Here is a 20,034-nt window from a genome sequence, read left to right as displayed (position 1 = left end):
AAGGCAAGTGCCTATCACGTGGGCCCCGCCAGCAGCGAGGGCCACCCAGCGTGTCCACGGCGACGGTGAATCAAGCAGGCACCTGCTAAGCTGGAGTCCCCACGGCTCGGCTTCCCACGACTCAGACTCATTCCACACTCACGCAAAATCCGACCGCTGCACCTGTTACCAACCTGGCAAGCAGAACCAGACACGCCCCAAGGTAGGGAATTCGACAGGTGCTGTTCCCTTCGGTACGTGCTCTTCCCCGCTGACAGCTTCTGCCAGTGGCAACCTTGCCCCGCCCCACAGGAGCTTAGATGACGACAGCGGTCCTTACCAGCAGGTAGGCAGCAATAGCCACATCTTCATACACAAACTTTTCAGGATCAGTAACTTCAGGCCACACCTGAGAAATCGGCAAGAGCATACGTAAATTGTTCTCCCAGCACCTAGCCATCTTGCTATACTTAAGTATCCCCATAAGGCACAAGTCAAACTCATCAGGCTGTAAAACTTAAAAAAATAAGCTCATTGCAAAGCAGACACTTAGGATCACTCTGCTGCAGTAAGAGATCCGCATCAAGACACATAAAACTTGTACCCTGGATGCATCACAGGACCCGTCAGGGGCAATGCTGTCCAAGGCAGGATTTTCCAACAAGGACAACACACGTAAGACAGTCAGATGAGACCACAGGACATCAGGGGAAAGCTCTCGGCCATGCCTTCCCTGACGTTTATGTAGATGAGGAAAATGAGCAAGGCGCCGGCCGGGCGAGGAGAGCGAAAGGGTCAGGAGGTGAGAGCTCTAGCCCTCTAGTCTGTTGGTGACTGGCTGTCAGCTGGTCCCCATCTCCCTATCTGTAAAGCAGGGACAAAGCCTGAGGGGAAAACCTCAGCCGCCACACACGACAACGGTCAGGTGCTCTCTAAGCTGTGCAACACCAGCTGCACAAGCGTGACACCCCATCGTCGAAACTAGCAACGTGCAGAGGACATCTGGCAGAAGAGGAAACGCCGACGACAAGGTTACACATTCTGTCCTGTTCTGGATTCTGTTTCTAGGCATGGGGGATTAGGCAGGGCGGTCTGTGTGACTCAGGACAATTTCAAAGGCGGGAATAACAGAAGGTCCTTTCTTGAAAGAACTGAACAGTTAGTAAGATAATGAAGGCCTCACAGACCAGCATCTGGAAGAGGAGGGTCCCCAGCTCAGGTCGGCCAGGTGCCCTAATGAAGGGTCACTGCCTCCAGCCTGTGACCTTTGGGGCACCCTGTTACACGACCACAGGTAACTGAGAAAAAACCACACGTGGAAAGGACAGGTCGTGGTTCCTTCCAGGAACAGGGCCGGACCCAGGCAAGGGCACAAGAGAAGTTCAGCCCCATTAGTGACGCTTTATTTCTTCCTCTGGGTGTGAACACGGGCGTCTGCTGCTACCTTCTTTTTATGTCTTCAATATGCAGTGACAGACGTGATCTGAAATGTATCTCCTTTCGGAAAATATACGCTTTCGTGCTTTAAGTTTTTATGTATTCTCCTTAAACATCCTTGAGTACGTCCTAAGGAAATGTGGCAATTTAGTAACTAATCTTGAAGTATAGTTTCAATTAAATATTCCCCTTTATTCGCTTGGAAAAAAATTTGCAAAGCGCAAAAGAAAAGATCCCTCTCCGTAACACATCTGTCAATATTTTTGTGGTTCGCATCCATGCAAATGTCGAAGTACAGCCCGCCCGCAGTGGGGGCCCGTAAGTGGGGATGTTCCGCCGTGATGTCTGCGTCGGGATAAACTGGAAGGTCTACGGGAGAAACGACTTGACCCGCCTGACCTGTTGTCTGGTCACTGTCACCCATCGGAACAAGGGAGTCACAAACGTTTTCCCCAGAGTTACCTTGACCATGTCTTTATGCTTCTCCTTAAGCGCCTGGTAAGTCTTGCTGTATTCGATGATGGAAATGAGGGACAGGGTGCTTTTAAACCCACTTTTCTTGCTCCCCACAGACCACCTGGCCAGCCTGGCCAGCAGCTCTTCCCCCAGCCAGGCGGGTTTGGGATAAACAGTTCCGTCTGAATGCCATCTTTCTGGACAGAAAATTAAAATAGATATGAACCTTTAAAAATAAGAGAAACATGAATAAGCAGGGCTGGTTTCAAGTCCTATTTGTAAGTTAACCGTTTACCCCAAGAGTAGAGGGCATGTTAACACAACGATTGGACCTGAAACCCAAAAATCTGGAACGAGTTGCAGAACTTTCACCCAATGGAGAAAAACGCACGTTTTAAAAGCAGGAAGACTTCTCCTGCCACCAAGGTTAAAGATGCCTTTGCCCATCCCACGAGTCCCATCACAAGGATCGACGACCAATAACAAAGCCCCTCTTACCGTCTGCCTCACACACTGACTAGCCAGCTTCCCAACGTCCAAGGATTCTCCTCCCATTCTCATCTTCCACCTTTTCACAAGGGCAACTCAAACGCGAGCACGCCGGTCGCTAAAACTCACTGGCCGAAGAGCTGAGTGCTCAGTCGCAAAGCTAAGCACAGGCACAGCCCCGGGCAGCTCACAGGTTCACCGTCTCCGCGTGTCTCGGGGCCCAGGCCAGCCCGCAGCTCCGGGTGCGGGGACCCACGGCACACAGGCCGCACAGCAGGCCCTCACCGTCTGCGGGAACACACGAGCAGAAGCTCACAATACCCCTCTGAGGGCCCAACGCTGGCGGCACAACAAAGGGGAGGGCAGCACGGAGCTGGTCAGGCAGAGAGAGAAGGGGCCCCTGACGGTAAGCAGAAGCACAGGCAGCCGGATGAGAGGGGCAGGGCTGGCGAGGGCGCGAGGGGACAAGGGCAAGCGGCCAGCTGCCCCAGAGGGAGCAGGGACCTGCGGGCTTTTTGCCAGCGTGTGCGTCGGAGGGACACAAGTCATTCCTAAGTAGCAGGCCCCGATTCTCCACAACAGATGCACCCCCGCGAGGTCACGATGCGGCGAGAGCCTGGGCAGGCCTCGGGCTGCAACCCTTTTCCACTCCCTTCACCTTGGAAGCTCTCCTGCCGGGGCCCGCCCACCTTGTCGGGCCCTTCCCTGCTCTTCCCTGGGCCTCGTGCTCTTTCCCTGGGTGTCCCCAGAGTGTCCACGGCCACTCCCTCATCCACTCAGGCCTCGCGTACGACGTCCCCTCCCCGGAGGCATTCCCCACGCACCCTGCGTGGACCGGATACGACACCGTTCCCACGTCCCCTCGTTGGGGAAGGCGGGGACCCTCACCTGTTTTATGGTACTTCGCGGCACTCGGCGCTACCTGGTGGCAGAGCGTGCGGACGTGTCGCCCGCGAGACCCGCTCACCGCTCTATCCAGTGCTGAGCACGCGGCGGGCACGCGCCAACACTGCCGCGACGGAAGGTGCCGGTGGGGAGCACGTGCGGCGGCCCACCAACTCCCACTTAACTGACGCTCGGTGTCTGGTCCCGGTGCCCAAGGGGAGGGGAGGGACGGCTGCCCGGTGGGGCAAGGACAGGAAATGCCCACCTGGAAAGGTGGGGAGCGGGCAGCCGAGTCCGAGTCCTCGGGACGTCAGCCCAGAACGTGACCACGACGCGTCACCTGCACTGGGCACTGCCAGGGCCGGGCCCCGCCGGGCGCCCTCACAACAGACCCGAGCAGGAGCCTTCGGTGCTCACCTAACAGCTCTGCCACCGGCACCCCGGGCGACCGCCACGGGAGACATGGCTTTCCCCGAGGCGCCTGCGCTCGCTGAGGCAAGGGCCCGGGGCCAGGTCCCTCGGGCAGTCTCTAGAAAATTCAAAGAGGTTTCACCCGTGGTCCTTGAGGAGGGGGGCCGACGTGGCGGAGGAGTAAGGAGATCCACACTTCCTGTGTCTCTCAAACAAAGAAGTGCTGAAGCCAAAGGGCTTTGAACCCCAAGAGTCTGGCAGGAAAAGAGACTGAAACTACCGGGAAGAAAATGGGGAAACTTGAGAGACCGCAAGTGGGTGACTGTGAACTGGGGGAGACAAAACGGGCCGTGTAGGCACGGAGAGGAGGGATCCCCTTCTTCCGAGGGACAAAGGGAAGAGACAGAACGGCCGGGGAAGCGTAGGGCTGTATCTGGACAAGAGAGAAACCTCGGGCCGGGACTCAGAGGGGTCCCATCTCTAACCGCGGGGCTTTCATCGGACTGGGGCCGGCTCCCTGTTCACGCACCTGGGGAGGAGGGGAGCCGGCCGGGTTCGGGGTCGGTCAGGGGCGCGGTCCGCAGTAGGAGAAAGCGGGCCCCCTCCCTGGAGCGCTGTGGGAAAAGACAAAGCCCGCCCGCGTCCGCCGCCCCCGGGGTTCGGTGGGGAGGCTGGTAGCGAGGTCCACAGTAGTAGGCGGTCCTCCCTGAAGCGCGGGGGCACAGACACGGCCAGCCGGGACCACGTATCAGGCCGCATGGAGAGGCGCTTCCCCAGCACCAGAGCACACGGAGCGGGACTCTGAATCCTAGCCAAGCGCAGGGTCAGGGGAGTTGGCGGAGCGAGAAGGACCGCCCCATCTGTGCCCGTGGCACAGTGAGGACGACTCAAACGGGGTCTACCGGGTCCGCGGAGAAGAGACTGGGGGATCGCCGTCCCCCGCCCCCCCCCACCCCCCAACCACCACCACGGCGGGGCCTCAGGGATCAGTCCTGGGGCCCACGGTGAAGGCGGGACCAGCCTACACCAAACCACGCCCCTCCGCACTGGGTGACCGCGTATCTCCCGGAGCTGGACAGACCCTGCGGACGGTTCCCCCAGCCCAGCGATGCAGCGTTGCCTGGATTAACTCTAGGTCACTTCTGGATTTGGAGATATATTCTTGCCCACCCCCCCATTTCTCCTCCTCATCTCTTCCCTCCCCCAGGCTGGTTACTCTGGTTATTGGTCTGTCTAAACAGACAAATTTAGCGCATTCTCTTGACACATGTTCCACGCCTCCTTCTTTACGCTCCTTTCTCTCTCTGGAATAATCAAGCCGTATAGTTTCTCTGTCTGGGTAACTGTATCTTCCTTTCTTTTTCCCCGCCTCCTTCCTTATTTTCCTCTCTCTCTCTCTCTCCCTGGACTAAGCCTTTTAGTCTCTGCCTGGTCAATGTTTATCCACCCCCCCCCCCCACTCCTGTCACTTCTCTCTCTGTCTGTTCTCTTCCGTCAGCACCTCCACCCTGTTCTTTACTTGTGGTCGGTGTTTCTGGTTTTCTGCTTTTGGATTGTTTTTAGTTTGTTTTTTGTTTTTGTTTACTTGTTTGTTGTGTGTGCGTGTGCGTGTTTTCGTCTCCTGTCTGTCTGTTCTCCTTTCCAGGGCTACTCCAAGGAACGAATCAAAGCACACCTGGTGGAGGGTCCAAACCATCACTAAGAGTAGGAAATAAAATAACCAAGGTCACAACAACAGAGAGCAAGTAACAATCTCCTGAAGGGCCAGGCCCCGGACGGCGTGGGACCCTCCTTTCATACAGCAGTGCCGGCACGGGCAGAGCACACAACAAGCTTTTAAAAGGCAAAAGGGACAGAAAAGTAGCCGAAACGATGAAACGGAAGAATTCTCCTCAAGAGAAACTCCAGGAAGAAGTGATAGCTAACGAATTGATCAAAACAGACTTAAGCAATATAACTGAACAAGAATTTAGAATAATAATCATAAAATTAATTGCTGGGCTTGAAAAAAGCATAGAGGACAGCAGAGAATCTATTGCTACAGAGATCAAGGGACTAAAAAATACTCCCGATGGATTAAAAAATGCCATAAATGAGGTGCAAAATAGAATGGAGGCAGCCACAGCGTGGACTGAAGAGACAGAGGGTAGAATAGGGGAATTAGAAGATAAAACTATGGAAAAAGAGGAAGCCGAGAAAAAGATGAAAAAATCCAGGATTACGAGGGGGAGAATTAGAGAACTAAGTGATTCAATCAAATGGAACAACATCCATTATCATAGGAATTCCAGAAGAAGAACACAGAGAAAAAGGGGCTGAAGGTGTACTTGAACAAATCATAGCTGAGAACTTCCCTGATCTGGGGAAGGAAAAAGGCATTGAAATCCAAGAGGCACAGAGAACTCCCTTCAGACGTAACTTGAATGGATCTTCTACACAACATATCATAGTGAAACTGGCAAAATACAAGGATAAGGAGAAAATTCTGAAAGCAGCTAGGGATAAACACGCTCTAACTTATAAAGGGAGACCGATAAGACTAGTGGCAGACCTGTCTACTGAAACTTGGCAGGCCAGAAAGGAATGGCAGGAAATCTTCAATGTGGTGAACAGGAAAACTGTGCAGCCGAGAATCCTTTATCCAGCAAGTCTGTCATTCAGAATAGAAGGAGAGAGAAAGGTCTTCCCAAACAAACAAAAACTGAAGGAATTCATCGCCACTAAACCAGCCCTACAAGAGATCCTAAGGGGGATTCTGTGAGTGAAATGTTGCAAGGACCACAAAGGACCAGAGACATCACTACAAGCAGGAAACCTACAGACATCACAATGACTCTAAACCCATATCTTTCTATAACAACACTGAATGTAAATGCACTAAATGCTCCAATCAAAAGACATAGGGTATCAAAATGGATTTTTTAAAAAAGACCCATCTATTTGCCGTCTACAAGAGACTCATTTTAGACCTGAGGACACCTTCAGATTGAAAGTGAGGGGATGGAGAACTATCTATCATGCTATTGGAAGTCAAAAGAAAGGTGGAGAAGCCATACTTATATCAGACAAACTAGACTTTAAAGACTGTAACAAGAGGGGCGCCTGGGTGGCTCAGTCGGTTAAGTGCCCGACTTCGGCTCAGGTCACGATCTCACGGTTCTTGAGTTCGAGCCCCGCGTCGGGCTCTAGTGCTGACAGCTCAGAGCCTGGAGCCTGCTTCACATTCTGTGTCTCCCTCTCTCTCTCTGCCCCTTTCCTGCTCATGCTGTGTCTCTCTCTGTCTCAAAAATAAATAGACATTAGAAAAAAAAAAAAAAATTAAAGACTGTAACAAGAGATGAAGAAGGGCATTATATAATTATTACAGGGTCTATCCATCAGGAAGAGCTAACAATTATAAATGTCTATGCGCCAGATACGGGAGCCCCCAAATACATAAAACAATTAATCACAAACATAAGCAACCTTATTGATAAGAATGTGGTAACTGTAGGGGACTTTAATTTTTTTTTTTTTAACGTTTATTTTTTATTTTTGAGACAGAGAGAGACAAAGCATGAATGGGGGAGGGTCAGAAAGAGGGAGACACAGAATCTGAAACAGGCTCCAGGCTCTGAGCTGTCAGCACAGAGCCCGACATGGAGCTCAGACTCACGGACCGCGAGATCATGACCTGAGCCGAAGTCGGCCGCTTAACCGACTGAGCCACCCAGGCGCCCCAATTGTAGGGGACTTTAATACCCCACTTACAACAATGGATAGATCATCTAGACACACGGTCGATAAAGAAACAAGGGCCCTGAATGATATATTGGATCAGATGTATTTAGAACTCTACATCCCAAAGCAACAGAATATACTTTCTTCTCGAGTGCACATGGAACCTTCTCCAAGATAGATCACATACTGAGTCACAAAACAGCCCTTCATAAGTATACAAGAATTGAGATCATACCATGCATACTTTCGGACCACAATGCTATGAAGCTTGAAATCAACCACAGGAAAAAGTCTGGAAAACTCCAAAAGCATGGAGGTTAAAGAACACCCTACAAAAGAATGAATGGGTCAACCAGGCAATTAGAGAAGAAGTTAAAAAATATATGGAAACAAATGAAAATGAAAAATTAAAAATAGACCTACCCTATGACCCAGCAACAGCACTGCTAGGAATTTACCCAAGGGATACAGGAGTGCTGATACACAGGGGCACTTGTACCCCAATGTTTATAGCAGCACTTTCAACAATAGCCAAATTATGGAAAGAGCCTAAATGTCCATCAGCTGACGAATGGATAAAGAAGATGTGGTTTATGTATACAATGGAATACTACTTGGCAATGAGAAAGAATGAAATCGTGCCATTTGCAGCAACGTGGATGGAACTGGAGAGTATTATGCTGAGTGAAATAAGTCAGGCAGAGAAAGATACCATATGTTTTCACTCATATGTGGATCTTGAAAAACTTAAGAGAAGACCATGGAGGAGGGGAAGGGGGGAACAAAAAGTTAGAGAGGGAGGGAGGCAAACCGTAAGAGACTCCTAAATACTGAGAACAAACTGAGGGATGATGGGGGGTGGGGGAGAGGGGAAAGTGGGTGATGGGCATTGAGGAGGCCACCTGTTGGGATGAGCACTGGGGGTTGTATGGAAACCAATTTAATAAATTATATTTAATATAAAAACAAAAAACAAAAACAAAGAGGCTTCACCCAGGTCCTAAGAATTCCCAGCAAGCTTCTCTGCCTGCAACAGGTCCCCAGGAAGCCTAGGCCCCTCCTCAGAGGTTCAAGAATTATTAAATCCATTTCACAGACGGGAAAACTGGGAGCCACAGAGGCGACATACCCAAGGCCACACTGCTAATGGGGAAACCCAGCCCTTTCTGACCTTTCTGACTGCAAAACCAGGCTTCCCACTGTACTCCTCTCCTTTCTACAAAGCCATGTGCAAAGCCCCGTCTGACGAAACAGACACAATCCTCAAGGCTGTTCTGGAAAGTATCTGTACCCTCCAGATGTGGCTCTCAGGAAAACATCAGCGGCAGAGCGGTAAGTGAATTTACCCTCCTTCTGACTCGGTCATTTAAAAAACACCAAACAGGGGGCGCCTGGGTGGCTCAGTCGGTTGGGCGTCCGACTTCAGCTCAGGTCACGATCTCGCGGTCCATGAGTTCGAGCCCCGCGTCGGGCTCTGGGCTGATGGCTCAGAGCCTGGAGCCTGCTTCCGATTCTGTGTCTCCCTCTCTCTCTGCCCTTCCCCCGTTCATGCTGTGTCTCTCTCTGTCTCAAAAATAAATAAACGTTAAAAAACAAACAAAAAAAAAAATTTAAATTAAAAAAAAAAAACAAAAAAAACACCAAACAGAAGTCAACCAGATTTCACACTTGCTGGACAGGCCCAAATGCCACACGGAACTAGGGGGTCCTACTCAAGTACCACTTGTGTGAGAAGCACCACTGGGTACCCACTCCATCCAAACCATGGGGGAGCCTCAGCAGGAAGGAAAAAAGGAAGCTTACACTCACTCAAGTTACCAAGTTGCAAGAAATAAAATGAAAGGATTTGCAATTCTTTGACTTGGACGCTAAAACCGGTTGCTACTAGTTCTCAAGGCTTCACGGAACACGAAGAACACAGACTCAGGCCAGGCGGTGACCGCCCCACCCCCACACAGGGGCCAACGAGGAACAAAGCCTCCCAGGAAGGTTCTCACACCTGAGCTGCCCCTTCAGTTCTTGCGGGGCCTGAATCTTGCAGCTGCTCAAACACCCGCCTGGAAACAAAGCGCCAGAGGAGGAAGCCACTGCTCAGTTCTTACCATTCTTCTTTGCTCCCACTGAGCCGGATTTGATACACGTTGTTTGTGTCAACCTTTACGTTCCCTTTGTCATCTTCCTCCAAAGGTAAAAATGTTACAGTTCCGTTGAGGACATCTGGGGGAGCGGGACACAGGGATAATCAATTAAACAGTTTGTCAGCATTTTAGCAGAAGCGTCAATAAAAACAGTAATAAATCAGCAGGCTTCTGCTCTCCCATGGCTTTTCCTCGCTCTATTTACCATAACGCCCAGGAGGTCAGACATGCTCATATGTCCCATCCACTGCTGCATCCCGAGCCTGCACGGTGCCGGGCGCACAAGGGAGAAAGCAGTCCTAAATCCGGCAGTCCTGGGGCGCCTGGGGGGGCTCAGTCGGTTGAGCCTCCGACTTCAGCTCAGGTCATGATCTCACAATCCGTGAGTTCGAGCCCCGCGTCGGGCTCTGTGCTGACAGCTCGGAGCCTGGAGCCTGCTTCGGATTCTGTGCCTCCCTCTCTCTCTCTCTCTCTCTCTCTCCCCCTCCCCCTGTTGTGCTCTCTCTCTCAAAAATAAACTTAAAAAAACAAAAAACCCGGCCCTCCTTGTAGAGGAGCCCTGCCTCTCCCCTGCAGCGAAGCCGATCTGGTAACGCTGAAGTCCACATCTGAAGGCCTCAGGGGCACGGACTCACCCCAATCCTCTGTCTTTCCTTAATTGTCACTTCTCTCACTCTGCGGAGCCCCCCACCACCTCCCTACTCCCTCCCTCTCCCTTTCAAACGCAGGTCAACTCTGCACAAATGCAGGTGGAGCTCAGTTCAGGCCCGACACCTCTCCCTACTGCAATAATATATTTGTAATTAAAATCTGTAGCTCTCCTTGCCGCTTTAACTGGCGTCCGCCTTGACCTCGGGCACCTCTCGCTACCGGAAACACTCCTACCTTGCACGACAACTTCTCTCCTCGGAGCAGCAAGCGGGCAAAGCGGGCTTGTTTTCGGGATGACGGTTCTGAGAACCACGTCGAGCTCGCTCGGCGCCTCTGGCTGCGATCCCGCACGGGCCCCGGTGAGGAAGGCCAGCAACTCGTGGCTGCCGCCGGCGAGGCTTCGGGAGAAATCGTCCCACAGAGAATCCAGATCCCAGGCGGAGAAATCGCCCTCCCCGGCTCCTGCCTTGTCGGGCTGCCCGGGGCCCTCTACGAGCAGGGGCGCCGCGGCTGCTTCCCCGGGGCCCTCCCCTTGCTGGCGCCGGTGCCGGGACTCCTCGGGCCCGCGACCCGGGCCCCCCTCGGGGGGACGCGGACCCCGTCCGGCCGCTCCCGGCTCCTCCTGCTCGGGGCCCGCGTTGGGCCTGCGGCCGCGGGGCGACACCCGGGGCAGGGCGGCCCTCCGCCGGGCCTCCAGGCGGACGCCACACAGCCGCTTGTTGGCCACCTGCGGCTTCTCCAGCCACACGGCCACCGCCTCCCAGAAGCCCCCCGGGAGCAGCTCCCCAGGGTCGCGCACCGCCGCCCGGCCCACCTCAGCCATAGTCCAACCGCGCCGAGCTCCCGGCGGCGGCGCGCCGCGATGACGCACCCGGCGGCGCGGCCTGTGACGTCACGGGGCGGGGAGCCGGGAGCGCGCAGGGGCTAGCGCGCGGCCACGCGCCTCTTGCAGGGCTCCTGTCCTGGGCCTGCTGGGGACGGCCGGTCCTCCAGTGTCGCCCGCGTGTCCCCGGGAGGACCCGGGCCCGCCCACATCTCCAGCAGAGCCTGCAGAGTCTGTGCCGTTACCAGAAGCCCCAGATAGCCCTCGTCCTCTGTGTGCTTTCGTCCCTCTTGTTGGTACTTTTGCCCTTCGCTGAAGAGTGTCTGTGGGAATCCAGAAGAAGGGAACCCTGACCCAAAGCGGGTGATTTGTCGGAGACACGAGCACGTACCCGTTCCTGTGGAATTCAGTGAGACCTAAAAGGAGGCATGGAACCTCGTGGACACAGCCGTTCACGCCTTCCCTTTTAGTCTTGGACCGTGTGCTTGATTTTCATGCTGTCTCTCCGGTCAATCTTAACGAATAGCCCCCCATTTTACTAGCAAAACAAGTTTGTTCGGGAAGAGCAGAGAAGTTGCAGGCCCGGCCGTGCAAGCTACGGGGAGCCAGGGCCAAGTCTGGAGACACGAAGGAAAATTCAGCGTATGTTAGGTTTTAGGAGGAAACCGGGAGGGAGTTTTAAACAAAAGTTCAGGGGAGAAGAACACGAGGTTTGAGGTTGGACAGTTTCTCCCGGGCTGCAAGCCATGCTTCCGCGTGGTTGCTGGGGTGGGCTGGGGATCTTCCTTCTTTCTCTTAAAAGTAGGAGATGGAATTCCTATGTGCAAAATGTCCTCTCTTGTTCAAATGATTCTTCTCTGCCGGTGATCCTGGCTGCAGCCAGAGATACCTGGGTGAGTGCTCCCCCTTCAGGGCCACCTCACTCCATTTTAATGAGGCTTTCTTCCTTTCCCGGGGCTGCTGGAACCAAGAACCACAAACTGGGTGGCTTCGAACAACAGAAATTTATCCTCTCGCAGTTTCTGGAGGCTCTAAGAGAGAGCACTTCTTGCCTCGCCCCACTTTCTGGCAGCTACCAGCAATTCCTGGGCTGCGGCCATGCAACTCCGGTCTCTTCTTCCGTGGTCACACAGCCTGCTCTTTGAGTTTCTCTGTGCCTCCTCTGCAAAGACCCTATTTCCAAATAAGGCCACAGGTACAGGGGATGAGGACTTTGACATGGTTTTTCAGGCAGGACATAATACAACCCCTAACTCTTTCCCAACAGGTGTAGCCTGGTTAGAGCACCCGCGATGAATCATTACCGATCTTACCCGTTGCTGATATGTGGTGGGAGGTCTGGGGGAGGGGGGAGCAGACCTGGGTGCGCTAAGCATTGAGAATGCAGAGCTAATTAAGAGCCTGCATTTGACAAACCTTCAGGGCGACCATAGAGGCAGACATCTAAGACGACGGCTATGGAACATGAGAAGTGCAACATTCAACACAGGCACGGGGTTCAGAGGTTACAGAAAGAGGGAAGTTTTCTATGATCTAAGGCTCTTCCTGTCTTGAGGGGAGGATTCAAGCCAAGGCTCAGCACGGCCTTCTCAGCAAGGCACACTCAGTCCATACACCGGCACCCACTGTAGTCTAGAAGGCAATGGGGAAGCGCAGGGGGGTGGGGGGGGAGGAGGGCTGGCCTCCCTCCTACAGGCGGTGATCGTAGCGATTTTGTTCCAGTGACGCTTCAGGTCACTTTGACACCAGGCACCTCTGACGTGTCCTGCATGTGGGACTCCACCCAGGTGTTGGGGGTGGGGGGATTTTCTCGGTAACAGACCTTCACTACTTTTCTAGGAGCATGGGAGCTTCCTCCTCGGTCCCCAAGGACTCTCTCTTGGGATGCCTTTTAACCCCCTGGAAACACTTCGGGAAAGGACTAATGTCCTCTAACTCTGCGTGGCCTTAGTAGGGACCCAGCAGTTAGATCTCTTCTGCAGGGAACAGGGCAAATGGACCGAGGTACCCCAGGTCCAGGCCTTCATGCCTCTAAATCGGGGCCTAAGGGCCTCTTAGTATCTAAACAGCCCTCCTCCGAATAAACCCAGGTTGCTGGAGGAAACACAGGCCATCCCTGACAAAGGGGACGCTACTCTTTCTCACTGTTCCTCCTCCTAATACATGTGGGGGCTTCTCCCTCATTCATTTCCTGGGTTGATGGCTGTAATTGGAACCACGGTCTTTGGTGAGTCTGCCTCAGGACGGGGACTTTAAGCAGCTGCCGAATCTCCCTTTGTTTTGGGGAAATGCCCCGTCTTCTCCAGCCCAACTTGGATAGCATGGTTCCACTTTGGGGGGGGGGGGCGGGAAACACGGCTTCTGCTCATCCGTCTGAGCTGATTGAAAACCAGGAACGCTCTTTCTGCTTCCTGACAGCACCTCCCCTCTTCTGTCTCCTCCTGTTTCTGCACCACCTTGGGTGCAGCCTGCATAACTGGTTCTATGCCACCCTTGGACTCCGTGCCTCTGGTAGCATTGGCTCCTTCTCCCACCCTGGAGGACCAGAAGCAAAGAGCACCCCCTTGGACTGCCCACTTCGGATTTCCCCACCGGAGTTCCCAGGTTAAAAAAAAAAAAAAAAAAAAAAAAAAAAAGACAATGGGGAACAGATTGATTGACTTTTTTTTTTTTTTAACGTTTATTTATTTTTGAGACAGAGAGAGACAGAGCATGAACGGGGGAGGGTCAGAGAGAGGGAGACACAGAACCTGAAACAGGCTCCAGGCTCTGAGCAGTCAGCACAGAGCCCAACGCAGGGCTCGAACTCACGGACCGCGAGATCGTGACCTGAGCCGCTCAGACCCTTAACCAACTGAGCCACCCAGGCGCCCCTGGATTGATTGACTTTTAAGTGGACCCAGGTTGAACATAATTTGAATTCCATCTAATTTAAGTTTGAAATGGACACGTCGTTAGAGTTATCAGCATTAAATATGAAACTCGTGTTCTACCTAGGTTTGCTAAAGGTCAAATAAGCTCACGTGATCTCTGTTGAAATTAGCAAAAGGATGACTTGATACAATGGTGGCTTTTGTCTCTAAGTTTTCGTGGGTAATTGTTAGGGTAGCTTTCAAAGTCTTTGGTAACCTGAAGCTTCAAAGTTTCGTTTGGATGATAAACTGGGCTTGAATCCATTGGACAGCTAAGTCTTTCGTAACTAGGATAAAATGCTAGAGCATTGATTACTGAGCGTAAGGTTTATCTGCTTTTGACTCCTTATTGCAGAGAAACTAAGGATATTTGGGTCTGTTGGAAAACATGCTTTGTGCTGAAGCGTATCCACAAATTTGCCATCTAAAGAATTCTGGTGTAACAGTTCACGATTGGTTACTACTTAGTTTTCCCCGGAGACTATGGTTCCTAAGCATTAAAATTCTGCCAAGTGTAATTGAGACTGACGGAAATACGGGAAGCAACTGTAAGAAAGATGTAAGGTGTGGAAACACATTTGTGTTGAAGGTAAAAGAAAGTAATCTTATCCTAAACGAGACTGGTTGTTGGGAGAGAAAGGGCTTCGGGCAAAATCTGAACGCAAAGGCAAGTCGTGGAAGTTTTGTGAAGGGAAATCTTTGGAAAGGAATTTTATGTGTGCTCAGGATGGACTAAGGTTGAAATGAATGGATTTTTAAAGTTTACTGGAATAAGATTGAAATTCTGCCTTCTCTCGGATACAAAATTTTCTTAGATTGTTGGTCTGCTCTTGGTAAGAAAACGTGCGCAGAACTGTTTCCTCATTTCTTTGCCCAATTTTTGTGTTTTACTTTACCAGGTCTCTGATGATCCGTAACCTTATTTAACAGGACACCGTTGGAAATACAAGGCTTTGACTGCAGTGCCATATTTCAGAGGGACATACATGGTGTCAGATATGACCGAACAGCGTTAGGGAACTAAGGTTGACTCTCTGAAGCGTGGCACCAGTAGGGTCCCTTGGAAATGTTGGCCTGATACCCTGCTTACAGAGTTCCCAGCAGCCTCACCAGGTGAGTACAGCATGTCACTTCCTGGCAGGTGCAGGAACCTCAGGATATCTTGGGGACCTGGTGAAGAGGAATTCACCCAAATGTACAGGTATTGCAGGCCTGTCTGATGTAAGTACTTGGCTTGGCTTCTGGGCCAGAGAGGCTATTAAAAGTTCAGTTGAGATTCCTTATAAAAGTTTCAGCAAAGGCAACTTTAAGAGATCTACCTGGGGGCGCCTGGGTGGCTCAGTAGGTTGTGTGTCCGACTTCAGCTCAGGTCATGATCTCGCACCTCATGGGTTCGAGCCCCGCATCGGGCTCTGTGCTGACAGCTCAGAGCCTGGAGCCTGCTTCGGATTCTGTGTCTCCCTCTCTCTCTGTCCCTCCCCTGCTCGTACTCTGTATCTCTCTCTGTCTCAAAAAAATAAATAAACATTAAAAAAAATTTTTTTTAAGAGATCTATGTGGCCAGTCGCTATTTTTGCTGAGCTTAGGTAAATAACTAGGCCACGTTTGTTAAAATCGGCCTTGTTTTTGCAAACAAATTAGTCTTAATTTGACTCTCTCTGGAAATAAGGGCGATTTGAGAGAGGAAAACTATGCAGACGTTGAGTTCTCGTCCTGGTTTGTCTTTGAATGTTTGTTGTTTGCCTCAGCTAGGCAACTTGAGGTACACTTAAGAGAATCTGCCACAGTAGCTCGGGTGTAGACAGTCTTCATGCTTGTATTCTGTGGGGGTCACAGGCCCCCATGGGCATATGATGATTTGAACAGCTGGAAAATGAGGTGGGTTCCCCAGCAATTGTATGACTCGCCTGTCACCTTGACCAACTCCGTGTAGCCGGGATGACAAAATTGCTCCTTAAAAACCAAAGCGGACCCCCCCTTCCATGGGAATAACTGTGGACTTGTGGAGACAATGGATGGTTCCCCTTTCCCTGTGATTGGTTTGGACGGTGCACTTGGGAATGCCCTTATGTCCCGAGACAAGTCTCCCACTTGCCAGTGATTCCTCATAATGAGGATATTATGAAGGCTAGCCCTCAAAGAGGGCTTCTTGATGGTTTTATCCCTTAGCCATATTTGTCCTAGGAGCCACCTCTATTGATGTAAAGTTGAAAATAGAAGCGTTAGCCGAGCATACAACAGCCCTCCTGGGAGCAGAAGCCTCAGAACTCACTACAGGACCATCCTTGCCAGTGGGGACCCCACATCAGGTCCAGGGTGTCTCGGAGACCAAAGGCCACCAACGGATGACCAGAGGCTGAGTTATTAAATACCAGGCTATGGTTATAAACACCCCTGAAATGATACTTAAAACCTGTCAGACTTTCAACTCAGCTGCCCTTGTGCCTGGGCCTGATGGTCGTACTTCCGTGTCAGAACGTGACTGCTCACAGATTATTGTTTATCCGAGCCGATCAGACTTAAAAGACTCCCGTATTGAAAATGCAGACAACGGTTGGCTTACGTGATGGCAGCAGTTTCATGGAAAAGGGCGTAAGAAAAGCTGGGCCCACCGTGGCCAGTCTGACGCAGACTGTTGTGGTCAAAGCCCTCCCAGCAAACACATCTGCCCAAAACGCAGAGTTGGTAACACTCATTCGTGCTTTACAGGTGGCAAAGGGCCTCAAAATTATTATCTGTACATGGGCGCCTGGGTGGCTCAGTCGGTTAAGCGGCCGACTTCAGCTCAGGTCACGATCTCGCGGTCCGTGAGTCCGAGCCCCGCGTCGGGCTCTGGGCTGATGGCTCAGAGCCTGGAGCCTGCTTCCGATTCTGTGTCTCCCTCTCTCTCTGCCCCTCCCCCATTCATGCTCTGTCTCTCTCTGTCTCAAAAATAAATAAAAAGCGTTAAAAAAAAAATTAAAAAAAATTATTATCTGTACCGACTCCAAATATGCCTTCCTAGTCCTATATGCCCACGGAGCACCGTGGAAGAAAAGGATTATGATCAAGCCCTGACTCCCCAAATAGAGGCCTGAAATGATTACTCTTCTTGGGGTTGTATGCCTACCTAAGGAGGTAGCTGCAATTCTCCTCAAAGGACATCAGAAGGATGAGAACGTAGGACCTGAAGGAAATCATTTGTCAGGCTACGTGGCCAAGAGATGGCACAGAATAAATATTAAGTCTTACGCCGGTCTTAAGTCCAATGAAGTCCATAACTCCAAGCTATTTGGACAGCCCAGGAATAGCCCAGCTATTCATGTAGCCCAGGAACGAGGATACTCAAAAAATGCACAGGACTGGCTTGTTAATAATCAGGGAAAAAAATCTTTACACCCCAAAAAATAACCAAAGGAAGATAATACGGGGGTTACACCGGGCTACTCATTTGGGTGAAAAGGCCTTGGAACAGATGGGTAACAACACCTTTGAGGGAATTAACCACTCGCACGAAGCGGGCCTGTCAATCATGTGCTACTCGCAGGCAAGCAAACCCAGAGGGTGCAATTCACTCCCCCCACCCCCTTGAAGGTCAGTTCCCAGGCGGCAGGCATATCCTGGAGACTGCCGGCAATTAGATTTTACACACATGCCATGTTGTAAACGATGTAAGTATTGCTTCATGAAGACCCCTTCACTAGATGGATAGAGGCCTTACCTTGTGGAACAGAAAAGACCACTGAAGTGACAAAAACCTTGCTAAGAGAAATCGTCCCTCGATTTGGACTCCCTCCGTCCTTTGGACTGTCCTTTTAAATTTTTAAAAAATGTTTACTCATCTTTTCTTTTTTTTTTTTTAATGTTTATTTATTTTTGAGACGGACAGAGACAGAATGCAAGTGGATTGGGGCAGAGAGAGAGGGAGGCACAGAATCCGAAGCAGGCTCCAGGCTCCGAGCTGTCAGCACAGAGCCCGACGCAGGGCTCCAACTCACAAGCTGTGAGATCATGACCCGAGCTGATGTCGGACGCTCAACCGACTGAGCCACCCAGGCGCCCCAAAATGTTTATTAATTTTTGAGAGAGAGACAGGGCGGGAGCAGGGGAGGGGCAGAGAGAGAGGGAGACACAGAGTCTGAAGCAGGCTGCAGGCTCTGAGCTGTCAGCACAGAGCCTGATGTGAGGCTCAAACTCACAAAGCGCGAGATCATGACCTGAGCTGAAGTCAGACGCTTTACTGAGCCACCCAGGCGTCCCATAACGGACTGTCTTTTATTGCACAAATAGCTCAGCAAATGGCTCAAGCCTTAAAAATTAATTACTATTTTATGTTTGGCCTGGCACTCACAGTCCCCTGAAAAGTGGGCTTCCAGACCCGAATGACCCTTGCTATCCTCACTGCAGCTCAAGGAGGCCCAGAACCAGATGGCTGGCTCCCAACAGGGCCCAATGGCTGTGCAGCTCTAACCTGTGGCCACGGCTTCCCCCAGGCTGGATAGTACAGGCCACTGTACTCTGGGTTTTGCCTGCCCGGACCCATTATCAAAACCATCACCAACATAGCTAACCCTCCAAATTTAAAACGACAGTGGACACGCTCTGTTTCTAAGGCATGACCACGGAGCATCCAGCTTTGTTCCCTCTCTGGGACTGGAGGATGTTGTTTAGCACGTGGAAGCTCCTAATAAGTATGCAGCCAGAGTCCTAAATGACACAGAGTAGCATTTCCCTAAGAAATACTCAGATAACACAAATGCATAAGGCAGTGTTGCAAAACAGAATGGCGTTAGATGTTTGAACAGTTGCACGAGGTGGAACTGTACTCTCATAAACACAGAATGCTGCGTGTACATTCCAGATGGCCACAGGAATATTTTTGGGTTTCTAACTGACATGAACACTCAGATTGGCTCTTTAGACGATCCCTGTCTTTCTTTCAATGATTGGTTAAACTCTTGGACTGGAGAGGATTTTTATCAACTACCAAAGGACTCTTATTTGGGCTTATTTTTAGTTCTATTATTATTATTATTATTATTATTTATTTTAGAGGGAGAGACAATGAGGGGAGAGGGGCAGATGGAGAGAGAGAATTCCAAGGAGGCTCGATGCTCAGTGTGGAGCCCAACATGGAGCTCCGTCCCATGACCCTGGGATCATGACCTGAGTGGAAATCAAGAGGCAGATGTTCAACTGGCCACCCAGGCACCTGATGAACTTCTTTTTCCTTTTGTTATTCAAATCCTGTTTTGCTGTTTTCTCCCTTGTCTCTCCACCTGGTGCTGAGACCCCTTGGCTGCCATAACTTCAAGCCTACAGATGACCCCTTCCACTCAGGAAGATCCGTACATGCGATCTCCCTTGGATTCAGCTGCCTCTGCCTTCCTTCCAAAAGTCCCTAACCCCCACCCAACTTTAAAGTATATAATCCGTCGTCTGTCGCAATCCCAGGGCAGCTCTTTTCTGCCCACAGTTCCTGTCCCCGTGCTTTAATACAACCACTTTCTTGGGGCGCCTCGGGGGGCTCAGTAGGTTAAGCGTCTGACTTTGGCTAAGGTCATGATCTCACGGTTCGTGAGTTCGAGCCCCTTGTCGGGCTCTGTGCTGACAGCTCGGAGCCTGGAGCCTGCTTCCGATTCTGTGTCTCCCCCTCTCTCGGCCCCTCCCATGCTCATGTTCTGTCTCTCAATAATAAATAAACGTTAAAAAAAAATACAACCACTTTTTTTGCACTGAAGCCATCTCAAGAATTCTTTCTTGGCCGTCAGCTCCGAACCGCAGCATTTTCCACATATCCCAACTAGAAGTCTGGTTTGGATGGGAGTAACAGCTTTACAACTGTGAAGACGCGTCGTCAAGGAACAAATGAGAAGGTATTGCAACGTGCAGTGGGAACAGAGACAGACTTTCCAAGCGTCAGCTGAGCGTCTCCACGAAAATCGCCCACCGGCATCTTAAATGTCACACATCTCAACACTGAACTTGTCATCCTTCTCTTCCCACGACCACTCTGCCCATCTTTCAGTTCCCTTTCAACGGAAACCTTCGGACTTCTTCCCTGTTCTCTCTGCGGTGAATTGCCAAATCCAGTTGACTCTGATGTGATTTGGTGTGATTCGGGATCCAGGAATGAAGGGTCAAGAGAGAATTC

General features: G+C 51.3%; 1 protein-coding gene across 2 annotated transcripts in view; it reads right to left on the bottom strand.

Annotated features, from left to right (window-relative positions):
* Positions 1-11,028, bottom strand: part of TRMT44 (tRNA methyltransferase 44 homolog) — a 30,157-nt gene extending 19,129 nt beyond the window's left edge. For both annotated transcript variants that reach the window (XM_058723202.1, XM_058723203.1), the window contains exons 1-4: positions 10,401-11,028; positions 9,480-9,594; positions 1,879-2,098; positions 320-388 (exon numbers count right to left, since the gene is read on the bottom strand). In XM_058723202.1, coding sequence (XP_058579185.1) covers positions 320-388; positions 1,879-2,098; positions 9,480-9,594; positions 10,401-10,989 — 993 coding nt within the window. In that variant the 5' untranslated portion in view covers positions 10,990-11,028. The remainder of the gene's footprint in view (positions 1-319; positions 389-1,878; positions 2,099-9,479; positions 9,595-10,400) is intronic.
* Between the last annotated feature and the right edge of the window lie 9,006 nt (positions 11,029-20,034).

Source organism: Neofelis nebulosa, chromosome 3, assembly GCF_028018385.1.
Source record: "Neofelis nebulosa isolate mNeoNeb1 chromosome 3, mNeoNeb1.pri, whole genome shotgun sequence".
Lineage (NCBI taxonomy): Eukaryota > Metazoa > Chordata > Mammalia > Carnivora > Felidae > Neofelis > Neofelis nebulosa.
This window is presented reverse-complemented; position numbering and strand designations above follow the sequence as displayed.